The sequence below is a fragment of the Microcaecilia unicolor genome, chromosome 4, assembly GCF_901765095.1.
Source record: "Microcaecilia unicolor chromosome 4, aMicUni1.1, whole genome shotgun sequence".
Lineage (NCBI taxonomy): Eukaryota > Metazoa > Chordata > Amphibia > Gymnophiona > Siphonopidae > Microcaecilia > Microcaecilia unicolor.
The window spans coordinates 88,735,926-88,762,777 of NC_044034.1; the positions used below are offsets into that span (position 1 = coordinate 88,735,926).

Sequence of the window (26,852 nt, forward strand, 5' to 3'; positions counted from 1 at the left end):
GCTCTTGTTCCCTTCATTCCACCTTATGGGGCAACCCTTTAATCAAAATTAATAAGCACCCTATATTTTGGGAAATTTGGGCAAAAAGTGGGATAAGGACAATTGCACATGTGTATTCTGGTAATTCAGTTGTTCCCTTTGAGGATCTCTGTTCTGTCTTTTCTTTACAGTCAGCCAATACTTTAAGTGGCTCCAGGTTAAACATTGTTTAACCCAGAACAAAGATCTCTCTAACCTAAATGTAAGGTCTCCTACTATACGTGATTACCTCTCTAAAATTTGCTACAAAGGCCATGTTGTATCACAATTATACAAATTTTTTATACAAAAGTGTTTAAGCAGCAAACTAAGCCTATGTTCCGTATGGGAAAATGATCTTCAAATTCAGATATCACCCAATTAGTGGTTTTATCTCTGGTCTAAAGTAAAAAGGCCTACAGCTTCAGCCAGCTATGTGCAGTCGTTATATTTCTTTTGTCATAGGGCGATTTGGATTCATAAATTGGCAGTAGCTGGTCTTTCGAATAACAACAAATGTTGGTCCTGTGGCTCACAAGCTAGTACCTTGCTTCATATGATTTTTGATTGTAGAATAACATGACTTTTGGTGTCAGGTGTGGTCTTTTATTTCAAATATTCTTCTTGTACAGGGTCCAATTACTCCTTCAATTATTATATTAGGTTCTGTGCTATTCCAAGATCAATTGGACGTTTCCCAACAAAAATTATGAACATTTTAGTTGTTGCCGCACTGAAACTGGTTCTTATGCATTGGAAAGATAATTCTAATCTCAATTCTACTTTTTGGTGGCATTCAATTTTACAGATTCATAAATTTGAAACCTCTGTTGCAGACAAAATGGGTGAGACGTTCTACTGCTAAAATTTGGTCTCATGTGGATATTTATCTGAAATCTTTTAATTTTAGGTAACTAGTTTAAGATTTATTATTTTGATTTGCAGGTGGGTTTTTTTGTTTGAATTCTGTGTTACAGTTGATGTTATTACTTGATAAATTGTTTGTCTTTTTCTAAAACCAATAAAATTCTTGGACACACAAAAAAAATAAAGATGGAATATATTGAAATTAAATGGAAGTAAAATTAAACTCTCCTTTCATTGGGGCACATGGAATCACATCTTCACTTCAGCTGTTTTCTAGAAGTTTAAATTTTAGAAACACAAATGGATTACTCTGTTTTAAGCATGTTTCGGACAAGTAGTTTTATAAGTCAGAATAAAAATAAATACTTATTTTGTTTCATGCAGATCTCTCATTTGTTTAAATATAACTAAATGGACTATAAGTCCCTAATGCAGTATATTGGTTTTCTTATACTTTGTTCTTGTGATGACTTATACTGTGTCAAAACTGGAAATACAGTGAGACAGAATAATAAAAATTCAGTAACATCCAAAACTTATTTTTTATGTTTTTAATTCAAAAGAAACCACCTTTTAGTCTCCTTTTTTTGCAAAAACAGGAGACTAAAAGGTGGCTTATTTTGAATCGCTACTGTCCGGTGTGACAGGCTTTCTTGGCTCCAAAGTTTCTCTCCGTTTAATCTCGGAGGTTTTGGATACCTATACATTTCACAATTTATGCCTAAACCCTGACCCCTGAGGCAGGCGTTGTTTTACGCCGAAACACGGCCCGTGTCGGGTCATTCACTAATAAAATACTCCTGTTGTCTCAGTCTTGAAGGCCCAGTGTTGCTTTTTTTCTGTTTGTGTACAATAAAAACTTTTACAGAGAACCTAACCCAGTGTTTTACAAATGTGTGCTGTGGGGAGTCCGGGAATCCCCTCCACATAACCTGGCAATCGTGCGCTGCTATGATGTACTTCCTCCCACTCTTCGGGTCTCTCTCCTCTCCGCTGCAATCTTCAAATTTTGTGGTTGCTGGCGGTTATTAGAACAGGCCTTCCTCTGGCCAGCCCCGTGGTCCTTTCTCTGACACAACTTCTTTTTACCACATGGGATGGACAGGCAGAGGGAAAGCTTTGTGGCGATGGCCATAGGAAGGTCTGTTCTAAAAGCTGCCAGTAATGCAAACTTTGAAAGAATCAGAGAGGAGAGAGATGCCTGAGGGGTGGATGGAGGAAGGTCGGAGAAGAGATTAGACCCAAAAGAGAGGGGAAGCAGGCTGCACATTTGTGGGAGGGGAGGGAAGGGAAGAGAGGGAGACAGGCTGCCCATGTGTGGGAAGGAAGGGGAGACTGCACATGTGTGGGAGGAAAGGGAAGAAGGCAGACTTCACATGTGTAGGAGGGAAGGGGAGTCGGGCTGTACATATGTGGGAAGGAAGGGAAAAGGGGAGATAGGCTGCATATGTATGGGAGGGAAGGGAAGAGAGGGAGACAGGCCGTGTAAGTGTGGGAGGGGAGGGAAAGGAAAACAGGCTGCACATGTGTGGAGGGGAGAGGCTGCTCATGTGTGGGAGGGAAAGGAAGAGGGGAGACAGGCTGAACATGTGTGAGAGGGAAGGAGAGGCAGGCTGCACATATTTGGGAGGTAAGGGAAGAGAGGGAGGCTGCACATTTGTGGGAGGAAAGGGAAGAGAGGGAGACAGGCTGTACATGTGTGGGAGGGAAGGGGAGACAGGCTGCACGTGTGTAGGAGAGAAGGGGAGACAGGCTACATATATGTGGGGGGGGGGAGAGGGAAGACAGACTACATATGTGTGGGAGGAAATGGGAGATAGGTTGCACATGTGTGGAAGGGAAGAGGAGAGACAGGCTGCACATGAAGGGAAGAGAGAAGAAAAACCAGATAGATTTGAGAAGAAGGCAGAGAAGTTAAAGAAAGTGAAAGACAGGGCAGGAGGTTAGAAAAGAAATTGCAAATGGAAAGGAGCACAGACAGAGGAAAGCAGAGCCAAAGATTGGGAACACGCTGATTGGAATAATAAAATCACCAGACTACAAAGGTAGAAAAATTATTTTATTTTCAGCTTAGTAATTGAATTATTTATATTGCTATTTTTTTGCGGTTCCCAGTTTGTTTCAGGTAAGAGTCATGTTCTGCATCTGCAACTAAGGTGAAGGAGTCTGCTGGTATATGGGGTCTGTGCAGGAATCTGTAGTAATCTATCTTGTTCCAGTTTCCCAGTAGCAGGTATATTGGTGCTCTAATATATTTCAGTAGCATAATTAAATGAAATTACTTCTAAAGGTTGCAGGTACGCGTGGGGATGGAAGGGGATGGGTCAGATTCCAGTTCTGTGCCTTGACAATTTTTGTGCCATGCAGGGGCGTAGCCAGACACCCAATTTTGGGTGGGCCTGGGCCCAAGATGGGTGGGCAGAAGAACCTCGCCCCGTCCCACAGGTGATTTAGTCTCTCCTCTCGCCTGCATGCCATGCATTGAGCCTGCCATGTGTGGGAAAGCGCGGGGTACAAATGTAATAAATAAATATGGTCTCTCAAACATCCCCCCCCCCCTCCTGTATACCTTTTAAATAGCAGATTTTCACCAGCAGCAACTAATACACACTGCTCATGTTGGCCCCACACCCTTCCCTCTGATGCAGCTTCATGTTTCCGCCTAGGCAGAAATACATCAGAGGGAAGGCTGTGGGGCCGGTGCGAGCAGTATGTATGTCACTGCTCACTGCAGGCGAAGATCTGCTACTTACAAGGTATGCAGGAGGGACACTTGTTGGGAGTTTTCGGCTGGTAGGGCTTGGGAATCCCTGCCAGCCACATCATAGGTATGCTGCTACTGGGTGGGCCTGAACCCAAAGTGGGTGGGCCTGGGCCCACCCAAGCCCACCCTTGGCTACGCCACTGGTGCCATGTAAGCGTGTGTGAAATGAAAAAGGCTGAAAATCTCTGACATAACCCAAGAACCATACTCCCCTCCCTTCCTGGTGCTTGAGCACAAAACTGCTGTATGTAAAGGGACAAAATCTTTAGGTCAAATAGCAGAAATCCAACACTATGGAAGAAAGAGCTCTGATGGAAACCTAAGCAAAGAACATGTGCCAATTACCAAACTGTGGACTATAGCTACTATTGTATGTGTATTTTTATAATATACCACTGTGTTCCACAAAACAAAAGGAGCAAGTGCCCACAAACCATCTTTCTATTTTGATCTAGGCACGGGGGGGAAAAAAGATTTTAAATGTTCCCAGGTTTCAACCTAATTCATGTTTAATGTAGGATATAAATAAGTAAGAAATAAATAGTACTACTACTATAAATCATTTCTATAGCGCTACCAGTCGTACACAGCGCTTCACAATTGAACATGAAGAAAAGACAGTCCCTGCTCAAAAGAGCTTACAATCTAAATCAGGACAGACAGGACCAATAAGGATAAGGGTAGGACAGACAGAAGGACACACATAGGGAAAGGGACTATTGAAGAGAGGAAGACAAGATAAAGGTTACGAGCAAGTGACAAGTTAGGAGTCAAAAGCAGCATCAAACAGGTAGGCCTTTAGCCCGGATTTGAAGGTGGCCAGGGATGGAGCTAGACGTAATGGCTCAGGAAGCCTATTCCAGGCATAATGTGCGGCGAGATAAAAGGATCAGAGTCTGGAGTTAGCGATGGAGGAGAAGGGTGCAATTAGGAGAGATTTGCCTAGTGAACGGAGTTCCTGGGAAGAGGTAGAGAGGGGCTGCAGAATGTTGAGCACCTGATTCTCTTAACATGATGTCTGTTTTAGTGGCCCTTACAAAGAGAAAAAAATCTCTGTAGGAATAGAACGCGTGCTAGGTTGTCCCTGTAACCAGCCCCTCCAAATGGCACACTGATTAGATTTATAACAAATTACTACTCTACCTACTACTACTACTACTACTTAACATTTCTAGAGCGCTACTAGGGTTACGCAGCGCTGTACAATTTAACAAAGAGAGACAGTCCCTGCTCAAAGAGCTTACAATCTAATGGACAAGTGAACGGTCGGTACGATAGGGGCAGTCTGGATTCACTGAATGGTAAGGGTTAGGTGCCGAACGCAGCATTGAAGAGGTGGGCTTTAAGCAAAGACTTGAAGACGGGCAGGGAGGGGGCTTGGTGTAAGGGCTCAGGAAGGTTGTTCCAAGCATAGGGTGAGGCGAGGCAGAATGAGCGGAGCCTGGCGTTGGCGGTGGTGGAGAAGGGTACTGAGAGGAGGGATTTATCCTGTGAACGGAGGTTACGGGCGGGAACGTAAGGGGAGATGAGGGTAGAAAGATAGTGAGGGGCAGCAGACTGAGTGCATTTGTAGGTAAGAAGGAGAAGCTTGAATTGAATGCGGTATCTGATCGGAAGCCAGTGAAGTGACCTGAGGAGAGGGGTGATATGAGTATATCGGTTCTGGCGGAATATGAGACGTGCAGCAGAGTTCTGAACAGATTGAAGGGGGGATAGATGGCTAAGTGGGAGGCCGGTGAGGAGTAACTTGCAGTAGTCCAGGCGAGAGGTAATGAGAGCGTGGACGAGAGTTCGGGTGGTGTGTTCAGAGAGGAAAGGGCGAATTTTGCTGATGTTAAAGAGGAAGAAGCGACAGGTCTTGGCTATCTGCTGGATATGCGCAGAGAGAAGGAGAGAGAGGAGTCAAAGATGACTCCGAGGTTGCGGGCAGATGAGACGGGGAGGATGAGGGTGTTATCAACTGAGATAGAAAGTGGAGGAAGAGGAGAAGTGGGTTTTGGTGGAAAGACGATAAGCTCGGTCTTGGACATGTTCAGTTTCAGGTGGCGGTTGGATATCCAGGCAGCAATGTTGGATAAGCAGGCCGATACCTTTGCCTGGGTCTCCGCGGTGATGTCTGGTGTGGATAGAGTTACCATATGGCTCCAGAAAAAGGAGGATGGTTTGAGCCAGCCGGGTTTTACTTCCATTGCTTTCCGTCCTCCTTTTTCTGGAGCCATATGGTAACCCTAGGTGTGGAGAGATACAGTTGGGTGTCGTCAGCATAGAGATGATACTGGAAACCATCAGAGATCAGGGAGCCCAGGGAGGAGGTGTAGATTGAGAAGAGAAGGGGTCCAAGGACAGATCCCTGGGGAACACCAACAGATAAGGGGATGGGGGTGGAGCAAGATCCTAAGCTATGAACAGTTATACCTTATTATACTTCCTCTGTGTACATCCGGTTGTATGAGGATGACGGCTGCGCGGTAAGGGAAAACAGTCTTACCTACTTGGCTTCAGCTTTTTGACGTCATCCCTTGTCCTGTTTTTATCCAATCTCCTTGCCCTGTTCTCTTCAAACGCTACTTCCTGCTTCGCTAGCAACTACTCTCAGGTGGGAGTCACTCGGAGTCGGGACGCCTTAGAGGGAGAGAAGTCACGCGATAGGGGAAGGGGTACTGGAGAAGAAGAGCTGCGGGATTCTTAGTGGGCAACTTTAGATATGGGTTTGGGAGGGAGAGGTGCCGGATCGCGGAGAACGGGGAGAAATGGCAGGGGGGGGGGGGGGGGGAGAGGGTGTGTTCTAGGTACCCAATTGCATGCGAGGAGAGGTGCTGGGAGTGTGAATGTGAGGGCTTCCGATTGCGTGTATTTTGGAATCATCTTCATTAGGGCTACAGAGTACAGATACTCATTCCCCCAAACTAGTCACTGTGTTTACTGTACTGGTGTTGCTGCTAGCTCTAGCATCATTTTTGGGAAATCTAGATGGGAAAGAGCATCCCCTCTTTTTTTTTTTTAAGTCGTTACACTGGATTTCAGTCAGGGCACGGCTTGATTTTAAAAATGTTGTTTGACTTTTAAAATGTATGGAACAAACATACCCTTCTTATCTAGAGAAAGTTTAGGACTTCCAAATCTGGTTTAAAATCAAAGTGAATGGTACTTTAATATGTTAGAGCTTCCAGCAGCATGCCTGCATCAATGATTGATACAAAAGAGATTTGGAATTCTATGCATGGAGTACTTTGATGTGAAGCTAATTACTGTATTTAAATGTCTAAAAGAGCTGCAAACCTGATTATTTGATAAATACTTGCAGTAGAACTGGACAATAGCCAGTATTGATTTATTGTAATCACAGGATTGCATGATCTTATGAATTGTTCACCTCTCTAATTGTAAACTGTTTTGAGCCTTGTGTGTAAACAGTATATAAAAATTGATTATCATTCCCCCAAACCAGGGGCACTCTCACCATGGATAAAGTACTGATACTCATCCCCTAAAGCAGGGTCACAGTGGATATAGTCATGATATTTATCCCTCAAACCAGAGCCACCGCAAGTATAGTAGTTGATTCTGAGCCCCCCAGATCATGGTCATTGTGGATATAGGGTTTTTGTTTTCTTCAGACTAGCCAACCCCCTCGCTTTATCTCCATTGGCCTGAAGGATTTTGATGGCCCAGTCTGCAGCAATGGATTAACTGCAGGGCTCAATGCCCTGCCACATTCTCACCCCTTCCTTTGGGACAGTCTTCCCATGTTAGTAAATACAGGCAGTTCTGATATATCTTAACATAGACAGCTTTCTCTTTCAATCACTACCTTTTCATACTCATTATGTTAAAATTCACATGAAAACATGCTTTTTGGTGGTGCTGTCTTAATAGTATGTGTTTGTCACCCCCTGGGACAGTTCCAGAAGGCTTTTTGTGTGCAGGAGGAAGAGACTGAGAGGCCCTTTTATTTGGGAAAGGGAATGAAACTTGATGTACTGCCTTTCTGTGCTTACAATCAAGGAAATTGCATATTATATACTGGCACTTATTTTGTACCTGAGGCAATGGAGGGTTAGGTGCACAATTACAAAGAGCTTCAGTGGGAATTGAACTGGGTTCCCCTGGTTCTCGGGCCACTGCACTAACCATTAGGCTACTCCTCCACAAGACCTCAAGTAGAGAAGAGGTCCTGGTTTGTGTGCGGTGTATTTTAGATTGTTTTTCTATAATTGTATTTCTGAAATAATTGTGTATGCTTAAGTTGTTCCCCACCTTGGCCCAGATGGGTTAGAAATCAATAAACCATAATATAGGGGGGAATTCACCAAAGCTTAGTATTCGCTAAATGCCAGGAAACCCATTTTATACCGATGGAATTAGTGCCTGCTATGCTAAGCTTTGGTGAATTCCCCAAATAAAGTCTTATTTTAATTCTTTTTTCCCCCTACTTCCTCCTCAAAACTAGGAGTTTCAAATGATTTACTGATGTAATATTGGTCTGATGGGAACTATGGGACCAAGCTCCACTCTCCAGGCTTCTATTGATCTCGCTGCAGGGGCTGCAGGTAATTCCAGAGCAAATGCTTATTTTATGGCACATATTAAAATCATCTTCAGTGAAAACCACACACCATGAAAAATGCTTGGATCTAATCCCAAATCCATGAAAATTATATACTGAAAGAGGGGAGAGGGTCGAGGTCTCAGTTGCTGACTCCTAATTAGAAAGTATCCAAAATCAACCACAAAATCCTTGCCGGACTGTTAATGAAATCCACTTTAATTCATGAGTCAAAAGTAATACTTGTGATTAAATAAAATGAAACCTCAACTGCCTTGGTACAACAGTAGTATAATGTACTGCTTAGATTGTGAACCCACTAGGGACAGACCCAGTACTTGTAAAATGAAACTGTAAACCGCTTAGGTCTAAGCAGTATATAAGTGCTTAAATGAATGAATGAATGAAATGAGTTTGTGTGCCTTTATAAAATAGTCTAGAAACAGGTGCTTTCCTGCTAAGTTAACCTAGGCACTGTATTATAAAATTATTTCTTATGTGGCAGTCTGTTGATGCATCCTGTCAGGGTTTCTTTTCCCTCCATTCACAGTTAAACACAACTAGCTTTCAGTTCATGTTACAATGTTCTTCTGTGTTGAAAAAAGGAAAAAGCCCTTACACTGGCTCTGCTGTTACAGACTCGCTCATTGGAGTAAAGCTGTTATGGTAGAAAGGGATAGTGGGCATTGTTACTTGTAGGGAGCTGTTTCAAGCTTTCTTTGTCATCAGTGTGAAGGATGTTGTGACAGCACTCTCAGCTGATTGACCAGAAGCAGGCTGTTTTTCTATTCTTGTCCAACTGGACAGAAAGTTTGGAAAAATAATGAAAACACTTGAAAGTTTAATAAATTCTTTAATAATGTTTATATACTGCTTATTGTGCCATTTCTGTCAGATACATACCTGGCACTTAAATGTGTTTGTGTCATATAATTTGGAGAATATGTTTTAAGGAGGCAGATCATATAAAAAGGCAGTCTTTTTAATAAAGTTAAAATGCTCCCAGGTTAACAATCATCTGTGCCCGACATGGCCATGTTTCACCAGTAATAATGGCTGCATCATGGGCAGAATAAACCAGCCGGTGTATACAGCACGCTTCACTTAGTGTGGTCCAGCAATGTTGTTGTACCTGGAGTTGTGTAGATCAGTGGTTTTAACACTGATGTACACGACTCCAGCATATCACATGCAGAATTTAACATATTGTAACAGCAATGTATTGTTAGCCACATTGAACTAAGGTTGCTGGGATAATACTTTACTACCCCTGTGTTTCCTGGCACTGCCACTGGCTGGCTTGTATGCACTTGTCTAGGAGAGTTATGGTGTATACATTATGTGTCAGTCTGCCCTTCACCTGGATCACTGCAAGTGGTTACCAAGTACGTGAAGCAGACTGAATTTATCTGACCATTGCTCATTGTGTAACTTTTGGCTGTATTATTTCAGGTGGAACTGCGTGTGTGTTAGTTGGGCAGCCCTTTGACACAGCAAAAGTGAAGATGCAGACATTCCCTAACTTGTACAGAGGACTTATAGAGTGCGCAGCGAAGACCTACAAACAAGTGGGGTTTAGAGGCTTCTACAAGGGAACCAGCCCAGCCCTGTTGGCTAACATAGCAGAAAACTCTGTGCTGTTCATGAGCTATGGATTTTGTCAACAGGTGGTGAGGAGTGCTCTTGGACTAGACAGACACATAATGCTAAGGTGAGCAGTTAAAATGGTTTAAAGTATTTTAGTGGCCAGTATTTCAAAAATAAGAGGATTGGAGTGGATAGACTGAAAATCTGGTTGACTGCTGAAAGCAGTCCCTTTTGCCTTGCTTTGTTACAACATGAATAATTCCCATTGATTATATCAGAGCATGCACTTCTGAATCTTGGACTCAGTTCAGCCTCCGAGTGTTTTGGGAGGAATTAGCATTTTCGGAAGTATGACCATGGTGAGGGTGAAGAAAGGCTATGTTGTGTTACCAACTTCAATACAAGGTTCAAAACCTGGTGCAAAGAAGAGGGTTTTAGATACATTGGGAACTGCCATGATAGTATATGTCTTTCTGTGTGAGAAGAGAAGAACCAGAGTGAGAGATTCATGTGTTTAAACTACAGGATGAAAGCTGGTTGGTTTGGGTTGTCACTGCTGATAGACAAATGATGATTGTGGAGTAAAATACAGAAGTGAGGAGCTCACCGGGTGACTTTGGAGCAACAAGGTGGACAAGGGAAGTAGATAAAAGACTTTGTGCTAAGGAGCAATAATATCTGGAAGGCTTTGAGTATAAAAGTCAATACAATTCTAGATGTACAAGCCCTAAGAGCAACAGTATCTAGGTCTACCTCTGCCATCACAAATATAGGGCTCAACAGGTTGCATATTTTAATTTTATTTAAAACTTATAGCTTGCACTGTCTACCCGGACTGAGAGACAGCCATACCAGGGTATAAACTGTATAGCAAAGATAAGGATAGTAGAGAAATGGAGAAGTAACCCTTATAAAAATGTCTACACAACTGAAATTCAGGCAGCAAGGAGAAAAGGGGCACTGTGGGTCAGCTGAGTGAACAAATATTTCCCCCTATTTGTTTTAAAAGTATTTCCATATACTGTAACTTCTCGAATGGTCTCTAGTCTTTACTTGTTCCAAAAGTACAAAGACTAGGGGACACTCGAGGAAGTTATATGGAAATACTTTTAAAACAAATAGGAGGAAATATTTTTTCACTCAACGAATAGTTAAGCTCTGGAACTCTTTGCTGGAGGATGTGGTAACAGCGGTTAGTGTATCTGGGTTAAAAAAAAAAAGGTTTGGACAAATTGCTGGAGGTCCATAGTCTGCGATTGAGACAGATGTGGGAAGCAACTGCTTGCCCTGGGATTTGTAGTGTGGAGTGTTGCCATGATTTGGGTTTCTGCCAGGTACTTGTGACCTGGCTTGGCCACAGGATACTGGTCTTGATGGACCATTGGTCTGACCCAGAATGAGTACTCTTATGTTATGTTCTTAGAAGGTGCTTCATCTGCACCAGCATGGCCTGCAGATTTTGACTTGAAGCAGAATGTTCTAAATGTTATGAATGGAAGCAGGTGTGTGTGTGGGAGATTTTAACCTTCTGGGGTATGAGTTGGAGTGTTCTGTCTCTGAATTGTCCGGGTAGATGCCCATTTAAGTACTGCTGATCATCGGGCAGTATGGTTTGATATAGTGGCCAAAATGGAGTGGAGCCATTCTGAAATCCAAGATTTTAACCCAATATTGGTAAAATAGAGAAATCCCTTATGGAGGTGCTTGCAGGGTGGGAGGAAATGGGCAACTTTTGAAGAGTTTGCTAAACCAAAAGGAGCTATAGAGAAAACAAAAACCCCAACAAAACTAGCCATTCCTGATCTGCTTAGAGTACTGGAATAGTTGCATTATGCATTTTTGATGTCTAAGCTCACAGCACTCTGCAAAAACCAAGTGGGATCTTAAAGTATGGTAGCCTTATGAGGTTTGGCGGAAAATCACCTTAAGATCTGATGTATGGGATCAAGGATTGTGTGTTAGAAATTCCACATGTGCTACAAAACTCTCCTTGTCATCCATTCTGTACACTCCTTGGAATCACTGTGGATTGAAATTCCATGTGCAAAGGGGAAAAGGATAGTGATAGGAGTGTACTACCGTCCGCCTGGCCAGGGCGAACAGACGGATGCGGAAATGTTAAAGGAAATCAGGGACGCAAACAAACTGGGCAACACAATAATAATGGGGGATTTCAATTACCCGCATATAGACTGGGTTAATGTAACATCTGTACACGCAAGGGACATAAGATTTCTTGATGAAATCAAGGACAGCTTCATGGAACAGCTAGTTCAGGAGCCGACAAGAGAAGGAAAAATACTAGACTTAGTCCTTAGTGGTGCTCATGATCTAGTGCAGGGGGTAACGATACGAGGGCCGCTCGATAACAGTGATCATAATATGATCGGTTTTGATATTGGCATTGAAGGAAGTGAAACTAGGAAATCAAGTACGCTAGCATTTAACTATAGAAAAGGTGATTACGACAAAATGAGAAAAATGGTGAAAAAAAGACTGAAAGGAGCAGCTCGCAGAGTAAAAAACTTGCATCAGGCGTGGATGCTGTTTAAAAACACCATCCTGGAGGTTCAGGACAAATATATTCCACGTATTAGAAAAAAGGGAAAAAAGACTAAACGTCAGCCACGCTGGCTAAACAGTAAGATAAAGGAAATCATTAGAGCCAAAAAACAATCCTTCAGAAAGTGGAGAAGAGAACCAACTGAAAGTAACAGGATAGATCATAAGGAATGCCAAGCCAAATGCAAAGCGGAGATAAGGAGGGCAAAAAAGGACTTTGAGAAGAAATTAGCGTTGGAAGCAAAAATACATAGTAAAAATTTTTTTAGATACATTAAAAGCAGGAAACCGGCCAAAGAGTCGGTTGGGCCGCTGGACGAAAATGGTGTTAAAGGGGCGATCAAGGAGGACAAAGCCGTAGCGGAGAAATTAAATGAATTCTTTGCTTCGGTCTTCACCGAGGAGGATTTGGGGGGGACACCGGTGCCGGAAAGAATATTTGAAGCGGGGGAGTCGGAGAAACTAAACAAATTCTCTGTAACCTTGGAGGATGTAATGGGTCAGTTCAGCAAGCTGAAGAGTAGTAAATCACCGGGACCTGATGGTATTCATCCCAGAGTATTAATAGAACTAAAAAATGAACTTGCGGAGCTACTGTTAGAAATATGCATTCTGTCCCTAAAATCGAGTGTAGTACCGGAAGACTGGAGGGTAGCCAATGTTACTCCGATTTTTAAGAAGGGTTCCAGAGGAGATCCGGGAAATTATAGACCGATGAGTCTGACGTCGGTGCCGGGCAAGATGGTGGAGGCTATTATTAAGAATAAAATTGCAGAGCATATACAAAAACATGGACTGATGAGACAAAGTCAGCACGGATTTAGTGAAGGGAAGTCTTGCCTCACCAATCTAATGCATTTTTTTGAGGGGGTAAGCAAACATGTGGACAATGGGGAGCCGGTTGATATTGTATATCTGGATTTTCAGAAGGCGTTTGACAAAGTGCCGCACGAAAGACTCCTGAAGAAATTGCAGAGTCATGGAATCGGAGGTAGGGTATTATTATGGATTAAGAACTGGTTGAAAGATAGGAAGCAGAGAGTAGGATTGCGTGGCCAGTATTCTCAGTGGAGGAGGGTAGTTAGTGGGGTCCCGCAGGGGTCTGTGCTGGGTCCGTTGCTTTTTAATGTATTTATAAATGACCTAGAGATGGGAATAACTAGTGAGGTAATTAAATTCGCCGATGACACAAAATTATTCAGGGTCGTCAAGTCGCAGGAGGAATGTGAACGATTACAGGAGGACCTTGCGAGACTGGGAGAATGGGCGTGCAAGTGGCAGATGAAGTTCAATGTTGACAAGTGCAAAGTGATGCATGTGGGTAAGAGGAACCCGAATTATAGCTACATCTTGCAAGGTTCCGCGTTAAGAGTTACGGATCAAGAAAGGGATCTGGGTGTCGTCGTCGATGATACGCTGAAACCTTCTGCTCAGTGTGCTGCTGCGGCTAGGAAAGCGAATAGAATGTTGGGTGTTATTAGGAAGGGTATGGAGTCCAGGTGTGCGGATGTTACAATGCCGTTGTATCGCTCCATGGTGCGACCGCACCTGGAGTATTGTGTTCAGTACTGGTCTCCGTATCTCAAAAAAGATATAGTAGAATTGGAAAAGGTACAGCGAAGGGCGACGAAAATGATAGTGGGGATGGGACGACTTTCCTACGAAGAGAGGCTGAGAAGGCTAGGGCTTTTCAGCTTGGAGAAGAGACGGCTGAGGGGAGATATGATAGAAGTGTATAAAATAATGAGTGGACTGGATCGGGTGGATGTGAAGCGACTGTTCACGCTATCCAAAAATACTAGGACTAGAGGGCATGAGTTGAAGCTACAGTGTGGTAAATTTAAAACGAATCGGAGAAAATTTTTTTTCACCCAACGTGTAATTAGACTCTGGAATTCGTTGCCGGAGAACGTGGTACGGGCGGTTAGCTTGACGGAGTTTAAAAAGGGGTTAGATAGATTCCTAAAGGACAAGTCCATAGACCGCTATTAAATGGACTTGGAAAAATTCCGCATTTTTAGGTATAACTTGTCGGGAATGTTTTTACGTTTGGGGAGCGTGCCAGGTGCCCTTGACCTGGATTGGCCACTGTCGGTGACAGGATGCTGGGCTAGATGGACCTTTGGTCTTTCCCAGTATGGCACTACTTATGTACTTATGTACTTATGAGGATGGTTCAGTTGTTATGGGGGTAGAGGGGTTTGAAGGTTAACTTTGATCATTATTGGCTAAGGCGTGATATCCTGTGCATTAAATGTTAACATGTATTGTTGAAATGTATAATTATAAAATGAACAAAATATTTGTTAAAAACATATATACATATGAGAAAACAGGTTAATACAGAGTCCAAAACACAGTTGTAAAAGTCAGAGTCAAATATTAGCATTCAGTACCTGCACGGAAGTCAGAAAGAGAAGCTCAGGGAAGAAAATCTGGAAAGGGTGATAAGAGGCAGGGAAAGTAGTCAGAATAGCAGATGTGTGAGTGGGGGAAAATATAAGAAAAGAGATAAAATGATGTGCCAAGACTTCTTTCTGGCAGTATTGTTTATGGGGCAAAAACTTGAAACTTGGTATGTCAGTGAAGAAGGAAATCCAGTGGAGGGGTTTAAGACTGAGACGAGTCAGAGAGATACATGCATGAGATGTGATCTAGACAGCTCAAGGAGGATAAATAAACTGCTAGGTAACCAGGTTCTGCTACTAAAAAGAAAAACCTAATGGATAGATGATCAAATTCCTCGTGCTGTAAATAAAGCTCCGATGATCAAAACTAATAGCATGCAAATGTATGTGGGCTGTTAGTTTTGATCATCGGGGAACTTCTGCAGGAGGATTGTGTCTGGGCATGCACCCAAGGCACAATCCTCCCACAGAAGTTGTTTGACAGGTCCAGGCTGTAAAAAAAAAAAAAAAGTAGCTGTCAAACAGAATTAATACAAGTGGCTGGAGGTCCGGTGGACTTCCACTCCCCAGCCCTCCCCATGCAAAACAATTTCCCTGGTGGTCTAGTGTCCTCCCAAACCCCCCTCCTGTACCTTTTGAAGCAGGAGAAGGGAGTAGCACGCCCTCCTCCAGTGAGTGGCACCTTCAAAATGGTGGTACCCTGCCCTGTGCATCCTGGGGTGTACTGGGCAAGACTTCAGTACCATATAAGGGAGTTTCTTCTCCCTTGTATTGTATTGAAGCCCCTCCCAGTGCATGCATGCTAGAAACCCCCGGATTCTGTATATAGCAACTAGAGTTCAACACGCAAATCAGCACGCGTAGCCGATTTGTGCACAGAACTTAATTGGGCAACAAGCCAATCAGCGCTAATAATTGAATGTTAATTATTGGCACTAATTAGGATTTACACACATATCCTCGCTAAGCGTATTCTTTAAAGCAATGCGTGTAACTTGGACTGCACTGATCTCAAAAGGGGGCATGGCCATGGGAGGGGCATGGGCAGTCCTAAAATTTACACACAGTGTTATAGAATATGTCCGATCCGCGCCTAAATTAGTCATGCGCTGTTACACCAGGTTTTAGTTGATGAAATTGGCCAGACCTGTCAAAGAACTCCTGCGGGAGGATCAAAACTAATAGCAAGCATAAGTTTGCATGCTATTAGTTTTGATCATGATTAGGGTTACCATATGGCTCCAGAAAAAGGAGGATGGATTGAGCCAACCGGGTTTTACTTCCATTGCTTTCAATGGAAAGCAATTGAGCCAGCCGGGTTTTACTTCCATTGCTTTCAATGGAAAGCAATGGAAGTAAAACCCGGCTGGCTCAATCCGTCCTCCTTTTTCTGGAGCCATATGGTAACCCTAATCATGATGGCTTTAATCCTCTGTGCTTTTCCAGCACTTTCAGAATAGCGCAGGGGATTTGATCATTGGTACCCAGGTTTGGAAACCACTGGTTTACTCTGTTTTAAGTGGAATTCTCAGACAATTCAAGAGAGTGTTGGGGTTGCCAGAATGAATGGCTAAGATGGTCTCCGTATCTCAAAAAAGATATAGTAGAATTGGAAAAGGTACAGCGAAGGGCGACGAAAATGATAGTGGGGATGGGACGACTTTCCTATGAAGAGAGGCTGAGAAGGCTAGGGCTTTTCAGCTTGGAGAAGAGACGGCTGAGGGGAGATATGATAGAAGTGTATAAAATAATGAGTGGAATGGATCGGGTGGATGTGAAGCGACTGTTCACGCTATCCAAAAATACTAGGACTAGAGGGCATGAGTTGAAGCTACAGTGTGGTAAATTTAAAACGAATCGGAGAAAATTTTTCTTCACCCAACGTGTAATTAGACTCTGGAATTCATTGCCGGAGAACGTGGTACGGGCGGTTAGCTTGACGGAGTTTAAAAAGGGGTTAGATAGATTCCTAAAGGACAAGTCCATAGACCGCTATTAAATGGACTTGGAAAAATTCCGCATTTTTAGGTATAACTTGTCTGGAATGTTTTTACGTTTGGGGAGCGTGCCAGGTGCCCTTGACCTGGATTGGCCACTGTCGGTGACAGGATGCTGGGCTAGATGGACCTTTGGTCTTTCCCAGTATGGCACTACTTATGTACTTATGTACTTATGTACTTATGGTTATCTGAAATGTTAGAAGTCTTAGTAGCTGGATGCGTTGAGCAGGCAGCAATGAAAATCAACTAGCACCTGGTCAGTCTAGAAGTCAGAGTAAAAACACAGGTGGTCACTTAACCAGGTCTTTCTGACAGACTACATAGGGGACCTAGCTTGGACATTGAGGCAATAACCTCATCAGTATTGGTATTTAGTTAGACTACTAAAAGATATGGAGGGGGAGGGGTGCTGAGTATGAGCAAAGTGGGAAACCAAGGCTGGCAGCTGGGATTCATCTTTTGCAGTGTGGACAGAAGTATTTGGTAAGATCGGATGAATCGGTCAATCTTTGTTACATGGCAGGCAAAAGTAACCTTCAGTTTAATTCATGAACCTTTGGGGCTGGCTTCAGTGAATTAGTTCCTCGGGTCTTGTGTTCCACAGCTTTTTCACCTATTCTTTTTATGTATCCGATAGTTTCACTTATTTAAAATATTTTTAGATGTATTTTCTGAATATCCAGTGGTCTTCATTGTATTCTCAGTAAGATGATTATCTACTACTACTACTACTTAGCATTTCTATAGCGCTGCCAGGGTTATGCAGCGCTGTACAAGTTTAACATGGGGAAGGACAGTCCCTGCTCAAAAGAGCTTACAATCTAAAGGTTACAAACTATGTAGTCAGTGTAGGTAACATGAATGGGGAGGGTGGTTAGGCGCCAAAAGCAAGGGAGAAGAGATGGGTTTTGAGTAAGGACTTGAAAATGGGCAGGGAGGGCGCATGGCGTATGGGCTCTGGAAGTCTGTTCCAGGCATAAGGTGATGCGAGGCAGAAGGGGCAGAGTCTGGAGTTAGCGGTGGTGGAGAAGGGTACAGATAAGAGTGATTTGTCCTGAGAGCAGAGGTTACGGGTGGGAACATACGGGGAGAGGAGGGTAGAGAGGTAATGGGGGGCTGCAGATTGAGTGCACTTGAAGGTCAATAGGAGAAGCTTGAACTGTATGCGGTAGCGGATCGGGAGCCAGTGAAGCGACTTGAGGAGAGGGGTGATATGAGAGTATCGGTTCACGCGGTAGATAAGCCGTGCGGCGGAATTTTGGACAGATTTGGACTGTGTTAATTCTGTGACTGGTTCCTGTTGCAAGTAGAAGTTAAACAACTTTATGATAACTATTCAGAAAAACTCAGTCACAAAAATGAGAAATCAAGTGTGAGAATGAAGCATTTTCCTTGGAGTTACAGGGGAGGGTGATCTGTATTTGGAAACTAGTTCTCTCTCTCTTTTTTTTTTTTTTTTTCACAGTGACTTACAGAATGCAGCTGCAGGCTCAGTTGCCTCTGTATTCTCCTCCCTCGTGCTTTGCCCCACAGAGCTGGTAAAATGTCGTCTGCAGGCCATGCATGAATTACAGTTATCTGGAAAGGTTCTTGAAAGGCACAAGTAAGATGATTTTAATGATTTGTTTGGGAAGGTGAGGGATATGCAAGACTCGGCCTCAACAGTGATGTCTAAAGGACATTTTCCCACTTTGGGTCCACAGTAAGAATCCTTATTTCAGCCACAGTTGACGCTGAACTCAGAATTGATAGAAGGGTGATCATACCTTCCACATGAGGGCAATCTGATTGGAACCCTCTGTTCACCTTTCCTGATGCATCACCTCATGGACATGAATTCACACCACTTAGGGCCCCTTTTACTAAGGTACGCTAGCGGATTTAGTGCGCACTAAAAATTAGCATGCGCTAAACAACAAAGATGCCCATTATATTCCTATGAGCGTCTTAGGGATGTCTGTGTCCAAAAAGGATGGACATTGGTATTTAGCTCTTGTACCTGGCTCTTCCAGGTTACAGAAAGGTGCTCTGATTGAGCAGCTGTCCACTGGAGGGTTTGGGAAGTCACCCCCCCCCCCCCCCCCCCAGTATAAATTGGAAAGGGGTTACCAGGCTCTGTGACAGCTTCAGGAACTATGGACATTCATGGTAACTAAATTAAAAAACAAAAAAACATTTATATATCACCCGTAACTCCTGAAGGCTATTGAATCCATGTACATAGAAGCAGAGTATGCATTTTTCTGTCCTTGGAGGGCTCATAATTTAAAAAAAAAAAAAAAAAATCACAAAATTTCTGCAGTGGGATTTGAACAAAGATTACAGCCAACTGCTCTAATCATTAGACTATTCCTTCACACCACACAGATGTTTATGTGGCCATTTTATAACATGGATGTTCCTATACAGCCACAAAGATGTCCATGTCTCTTGTTTTGCCTTGTTCATAGTTTGGATGTTTCCGTTTGTAAAATGGATATTCATGGTGGATGAAACCAGCACATGAACGTCCATTTCTCATGTATTTTAGAACAGGCTGTTACTATGAGATGAATTTTCAAAGCACTTAAGACTTACCAAGTTACACAGTAACCTATGGAACGTTTAAAGTCTAAGTGCTTTGAAAATACACTTCTAGGTCTCATTACATAAAATGGGACCTGTGCTAAAATAGCACGAGTTAGTGATAAAATAACCCGTCTCAAAGGTGGCCCACATTGATACCCACCCCCTTTAGACTTTTATTGGCCAGATGTTTTATTACAGTATTTATATACTGCCTTTCCAAATGCAGTCAAAGCAGTGTACAATAAAACGGAAAGGAACTACAAAGTTAGATAGTATAGAGGAAAGATAGTACAAGGAGGAAAGAAAAGGAAAAAAAAATACAGAGGACCAAAGGTCCATAAAATGCTGCAGCTACCAGAGTGGACCAGGACCTAGGAGTTCACAAGTCAAATGTTTCTAATTAGTGAAAGCTTGAGAAAAAGGTTCCCAAACCAAAGGTAAGACAATTCTGCACAAATGTCAAGGGGAACAGAATTCCAGAGAAAAGATGCAACAGAGAAAGTTTTGCATTCCTTGTACTTGAAAACCCAGAGCATAGCACTGATAATTTGCTTCCCTTTTGTTAGTACAGTTTGGTCAGTGGTGAAAGGTATTATTCGCACTGATGGCCCATTGGGATTCTACCAAGGACTGTCAAGCACTTTATTCAGAGAGATGCCAGGATATTTCTTCTTTTTCGGTGGATATGAACTGAGTCGATCGTTGTTTGCTTCAGGAGGTAAATCGAAAGAAGAGTTGGGTAAGTGCAAGACTGTTGACAAGCTTAGTACTTTGATTTCCTCTGGTGATTTCCGTATTTTTTATCTTTATAATATAGTGTACTCTGTACACTGAGGAGATGGGAAAGGACTAGCTGAAGGTCCTGAGTAAATCTTGTGTGTGTGTGTATATATGCTTCAATATTAGAGCAGCCTTCTAGTAGTCGTATTGGTTCTGGATAAAATTTGTTCCTCTTTAGCCTTGGTTCTATATGAAAACAAGATTGTACTGAATGTCCATGTGTGCCCCCTACATTCAAATAACTGGACCTAGCTCCATTAAAATTGTGTGTGGAGGTAGGTCCTAGGGTTACACCAAACATTTTGAGCTTTTAAAAGTTTGGGGGAGGGGATGTGGATAGGGTTACCATATGTCTGGTTTTACCCGGACATGTCCTCTTTTTGAGTACACTGCAGGGCATCCGGGCGGGTTTTGCCAGCCTGCCAGTTCGTTCAGGTTTGCGGACAAATGGGTGGGCAGGTGGGCCTCAGGGTATCCTATCCTCCCCTCCCCTCCCTTACCTTATTGTAGGGTCCTGGTGGTCTAGTGGCCTCTTTGGGGCAGGAAAGAGCCCCCTCTTTCCTGCCCAGTGCGGCTGTAGACTTGCCTTGCTCCCGGCGCCGCTTCAAAATGGCTGCCAAGAGTTCAAGCGGCGGCCTTGCGTGACTTCCCCAGAAGTCTTGTAAGGTCACTGCTTGAACTATCAGCAGCCATTTTGAAGCAGAACTGGGAGCAAGACAGGTCTGCAGCTGCGCCGGGCAGGAAAGAGGGGGCTTTTTCCTGCCCCAAAGAGGCCACTAGACCACCAGGACACTACAATAAGGTACAGGAGGGGAGGGAATGTGGGTGGAGGGAGGCTGGAAAAAAGGTTTGGGGGGGGGGGAAGAGAGGGAATCTGGCTTTCTTGGGGGTGGGGGCATCATGCGGGGGTATGACGGGTTTGTGACAGGGGGTGGGGTAATATTGTGTCTTTTTTTTTTTTTTTCTTTCTCTCACAGCAAATATGGTAAGTCTAGATGTGGAGGGAGTCAAAGTTGGCAGATTTTTATGAGGAATGTGTTTTCTCTTCCCCTTATAAGTTTTTGAACCAGTTTAGAAAATTGCCGAGTGATTTGAGGGACTGGGGACAAACTAGGCAACACTGATATGAGAAATGGGGGGGGGGGGAGGGAATTTGAACTGAGGCAAACCTAGAATATTTAAAAGTAAACATTGATGGGAAAAGTGAGTGACATATAGGGCCACTTGTGATACTTTTTATTAGCACATTTGTCCCAAACAGATGTGAAGAAGAAAAATAAAGGGGAACTATTTTATGTTCTGTTTCATTGGCATAGGGAAGTATTCTCAGAATCAGGTCACACTATAAGCATTCCATCTTTTCAAACAAGAAAAACCCTAGTACATAAGAACATACAATGTGTCAATCTAAAAGGTTAGTTGAGCCCAGCATCCTGTTTCTGAGGATGGCCAATGCAAGTCACAAGTAGCTGGCAAGATCCCAAGGAGTATAGTGGTATTCTTTATTGTTCATACACTGCAGTAAGCTGTGATTTTTCCCAAGCCTACAGTACATGGCTAATAATGGTTTAAGGACTTTTCCTTCATGAACCTGCCATAAGCACATCTTCTGGAAACAAATTCCACAGCTTAATTGTACATTGGTGAAAAAGTTGATGGTCTCTGATTGTTTTTTAAATGTACTACCTATTGGCTTCATGAAGTGTTGCCTCAACTTAGGAAACAGTTGTTTACCCTTTCAAACAGTACTATTTAACTGTTCCACCCTATTTGTGTGTTGTTTTTTTTGTTTTTTTACTGTTTTTAGTGGGAGGCTTGCTTGTCTGAATTTTGAAAATGTAAAATTGATTGTGGTATTGTCTGTCTTGAGCTTCTTTTGGTTAAGCAGAATATGTGTTCAAATTAAAATTTTATTGACATTTGTCATATCTGCTCCTATTCAGCTTTTCTCCGTACCAGAGTTGTTTTGGTTTCTCTTCTCAGTGCCTTTTCTAGTTCTGCTTTGTCTAATTTTGGGGCAATGAGAATTGCAGACAGTACACGAGGTGCAGTCGCAGTATGGATGAATACAGAGGCATTATAATGTTCACTTTAGATTTTATTCTCCATTCCTTTCTGAATTATTCTTAACATGGCTCTTAGTTTTGTCTGTGTCTTTCATCTGATGATGTATCACTTATTCTGCCAGGCCCTATCCCTTTGATGATAAGCGGTGGCTTTGGAGGTGTCGCTCTTTGGCTTGCCGTGTACCCAGTGGACTGTGTCAAATCCAGAATCCAGGTTCTTTCTGCGGCAGGGAAACAAGCAGGCTTTATGAGAACTCTGGTGTGCTTGGTGAAAAATGAAGGTGAGCTTTTTAAACAAGTGGCGGACAAGTGTTCAGTTGGAATCACATTAGCGTTTACTTGGTCCCTTCATAAAGTTAAAACAACTGAAAAAGTACAGCTTCTAGTGGCTGTGGTTTACAGAAGCCCTTAAATAAAAAGATTATTCTTCAGAACCTGGTATACAATAGTAATTTTTTTTTTAAGCCAGTGCTTGAATCTGCAGTGCCCTCCCTCTTCCCAGGCAGCATAACTGGGCAACAATGTCAGACTGGGATAGCCCACGTTCATATCACTAAACTAGATAGTACTTTATATGAAGTATACATTTAAGAAACCATAAGGACATTGAATAAATTGAGCCAATATCTTAAAAAAAAAACTGCAAGATCCTATACAGTAGTAACCAGTGATAGGCACAGCTGTGCTTAAAAATAGCTGCATTTTAAAACAATAAAACATATTTAAACATAAAAGGATTCCTTCTGAAACAATAATACACAATCATTTTCCAACAAATTAGGACCAAACATTATGGTTTTAACAGCCAGATGAGAAAAGAAACGTGATCGGGTTTTGTCTTTTATCTGCATTCACCTTGTTTCTCTGTCTCTCTTCTTGTGTCTCCTTTTCCCTCTGTCTCTGTTGATCACCTTTTCTACCCTCCATCACCACATCTTCACTTTCCTTCTTCCTCCTTTCTCCCCATCTTTCACCTCACTTATTGTACGTTCTCTGTTGCATTGTCACCCACCTCTCCATCTTGCTCCTATTATTGCTCCTTATTCTTCTTCCCGTCTCCCTCCATTGTTCTATGTCCCCTTCTCTTCTGTGCCCCTCTCTGACTTCCTCTTCAAAGCTCAAGGCACATTAATTTGTCAACAGGGGAGCCACTCTCGCTATAAGCTCTGTTTGTGGAGTTAAAATTGTGTAGCAGCCTCAGGTTGTGCACATGCATTTTCTCTGCTGGAACACAGTGAAGATTGCTGTTACCCTTGGCCTTAATCCTATAAACTGAGTTTATATGCTAAAGCAGAATTAGTATGGTTAAAAGGTATTATACTCCTGCTGGGAGGTCAGAAGAACAGCCACTAGGTTAATGGGTAGCTGGAGCTAATGTACCAGCTCTTCTGTTTCAGGGCCTGTGGCATGAAGATGCATCATGCAAATAACACTTTACTTTTATATTTAAAAATGACACTTCCCCCCTTCTATGCTCTCTGAGCCCATTTGCCTTCTCTTGCAAGGGAAAAAAAGATAACTTAGAGAAAATGTTTTAAGGTTAGTTTTAGAAACTCATTTCTGCATGCATGTGGCAACATGACCTGTAAATTTCCTGTTACAAAATTCAGATGGCGTAAAAGCATGTGCATTGATACGATGGTGTGTGCTTTGCTGGTAGGCAGATATGGGGCAGAATTTGCACTCAGATTTTTATTTATTTATTTATTGGGATTTATTAACCGCCTTTATGAACAGATGCACCCAAGATTGTGTATTACACCTGCTTACACTAGTATTTTATAAATGCACACAGATACCTATGAATCTTTATAGAATTGCATCTAAGTAGGCACCTGCGTGCCTTCTTAAATTAGGCACCCCCCCTTATAAAGTCTTGCCCCATCCTTGGCCACCTTTAAATCTAGACTGAAAGCCCACCTCTTTAACATTGCTTTTGACTCGTAACCACTTGTAACCACTCGCCTCCACCTACCCTGCTCTCTTCCTTCCCGTTCACATTAATTGATTTGATTTGCTTACTTTATTTATTTTTTGTCTATTAGATTGTAAGCTCTTTGAGCAGGGACTGTCTTTCTTCTATGTTTGTGCAGTTCTGCTTACGCCTTGTAGCGCTATAGAAATGCTAAATAGTAGTAGTAGTATCCACATTGGGGACAGTTCTATAAAGGGTGCTTAAATTAGGTGCCCAAAATCTGTTCCCTAAGATAGTATTCTATTATACAGTAGAGGCTAATTTAGCACCATGACGCCTAGGCATGGAACTTAGTTTTCTAGAAGTTTGGCACCTCAGTGTGATCCCGCCCACATGCACCCCCCTCCCCCTTTGCTGTCACACACTAAAGCATGTGCTACTTTATAGAATTGTGCTAAATTGCAGTTAGGTGCCTAACTACCGTTTACTTCCATTTTTTGTTCCTAACTTGTAGTACACTATATTGAATTGCTTACAATGTACTTGACATACTGCCTAAATGGGGGAACGCACAAGGCAGTTTACAATCTAAAACAGAACAGGAAAGGAACGCCATCTAGCATTCAAAGAAGAGAGAGAGAGAATGGGAGAGGAACTCCCCCCCCCCCCCCCCCAACTCCGTTGCCAGCGTACTGCTAGGTGAAGTGCCTAAAGCAATGGTTCCAAAACCTGGTCCTGGAGCCGCCCCAGCTAGTCAGGTTTCTGGGATATCTACAATGAATATTTATGAGAGAGATTTGCACGCACTGCCTCCACTGCATGCAGATCTCTCTCATGAATATTCATTGTGGATATCCCGAAAACCTGACTGGCTGGAGTGCCTCCATGATCGGGTTTGGGAACCACTGGCTTCAAGGAATCATGATACTAGAATCAAAGTTCCAAAAGCCTTCTGGAAAAGAGAGGTGGTTAGGGTGGGCCTAAACTTTAAATAAGAGGGCTTCCTGCAAATTTCATGTGACAGTGAATTCCATAGATATGGTGCAACAATGAAGAAACAGAATGGTCTGTAGACTTGAACTGAGAGCAGTACCCAGAAGGACTGCATAAACAGCTTTCAAAGGCAGATTTCAAAAAACGTGTACAGGGTGGTATGATGTAATTAGACAAGTCAGATAAGTAGGAATGTTTGCAAAGAGAATTTTATGAGTCAAAATCAAGATCTAGAACTGAATAGGGAGCCATGTTGGATTAGGAGAGAGGATAATGTGTATTTATTTAAAATTGTGTATAACACCAGATTGGAAAAGGCATTGCATGGTCCCTCAGTGGACCAAAAGGGCACTAATAAATCCCAGGTTAGATTGCCTTCACGTGCTCAACAGTAGTGTCCCTTTGGACACTTTGTATTCTGGAAATCTGTTATGATGATTTTAATATTGGAAACTGTAGTAGAATTGGAGAAATGCTCATACTTCTGTATTATAACATCAGTTTTCCATTGCAGGTCTAGCGGCCTTATATTCTGGACTCACCCCTACCATGATCCGTGCATTCCCTGCCAACGGGGCTCTGTTTGTGGCCTACGAATACAGCAGGAAGCTGATGATGAAACAGTTTGACATGTACTGAAATCATTCCATATCTGTTCAGTGTGGCCAAAAACCTTCAGGCAGCCTCTGAGTCACTTGCAGGCTGGATGTGAAACAACTCTACAGCCAATCAGAAGAAAGGTTCTTTGAGTAGTATATTACCCAACTGCCATGTGTTCAGTGCCTGTTGGGACCGGGGTCCAGCAATTTAATATATATTTATATATGTTTTTAAGGGTATTTTTTTTGTTCAATTATTAAAAAATTCAGGTGGAGGGTCCACATGCAATCCAGATGTTTGTGAGCAGCTACATTTCAGCAGCATAAGAATCTGGGCAGTGTTACATGCCTCATCATATGAATCTAGTCCAGCTGCAGTCAAGATGGGGCTGATGCAGTAGCTCTACCTCTGATTTCATGTCTTTTCATTTGGAACTGTGGCCATACATGAGCCGATGTGATCATAGAGAGGCCAGTCCATATTTAACTGCAATGATGATCTCACCATAGGGTCACTGTAGACATTCTTTGCACCCCCCTGTCAAGCATACCTCTTGTGTTTCTGGGGGTAAACTCCTCCCCCATTCCTCACACCTTCATGGAATCCTCACTGCCCTCCCATAGCCGGGTCAGACCTTTAAAGTTTGCAAACCCAGGCTGCTGTTTTCCATGATGGAGGCATACCTCTAGTCTCACACTGCCTAACTCAACCTAGAGAGTGCAATAATGTTCCTGAAACACTTGGCTTCTCATATTGCTTATTTGCAATTGCACAATTAAAAACATATTAATTGCTTTTTTTTTTTTTTTTTTTTTGAGTGCAACATGATAAACACATGTTTTAAAGGGTTAGCGATGCATCTACTTTTTTCCATCTGAGAATAGCTGACAGAGGGAACACATAACCTTGAAAATATCAGTCTGTTGCTCACAAGCTGGGAAGATTATGGGCATTTTAAAAGTATAAAAATAATACTCAGCTGGCAGAATAGAAGATGCATTCCTGAACTATACACGTACAGTCCTGTTCATTTAAGTTCTCAGGTGCTGGCACAGGATACTTGTCTCAAATATCACAGACTGTGATGGAGCTGCTCAGGGCGCCCCTGCCCAAAGATTTTCCATGGTGGCTAACAATATGGAAATTTATTTTCTCTGATACTTTGGCTCAAAGTGGGT

General features: G+C 42.7%; 1 protein-coding gene across 4 annotated transcripts; it reads left to right on the top strand.

The window, feature by feature from the left end:
* The first annotated feature begins 2,769 nt into the window (after positions 1–2,769).
* On the top strand, positions 2,770–26,578 carry LOC115468604 (mitochondrial ornithine transporter 1-like). Of its 4 annotated transcripts, none has more exons than XM_030200424.1 (7): positions 2,770–3,118; positions 8,100–8,199; positions 9,648–9,906; positions 18,218–18,355; positions 19,887–20,059; positions 22,289–22,447; positions 25,589–26,578. In XM_030200424.1, the coding sequence occupies exons 2-7, from the start codon at positions 8,136–8,138 to the stop codon at positions 25,711–25,713; spliced, it is 918 nt and encodes a 305-aa protein (XP_030056284.1). In that variant the 5' UTR covers positions 2,770–3,118; positions 8,100–8,135; the 3' UTR covers positions 25,714–26,578. The 4 variants fall into 4 exon arrangements, with proteins under 4 accessions (XP_030056284.1, XP_030056282.1, XP_030056283.1 ...); XM_030200422.1 differs by lacking the exon at positions 2,770–3,118 and adding an exon at positions 6,108–6,245; XM_030200423.1 differs by lacking the exon at positions 2,770–3,118 and adding an exon at positions 6,255–6,300.
* The last annotated feature ends 274 nt before the right edge of the window (positions 26,579–26,852 follow it).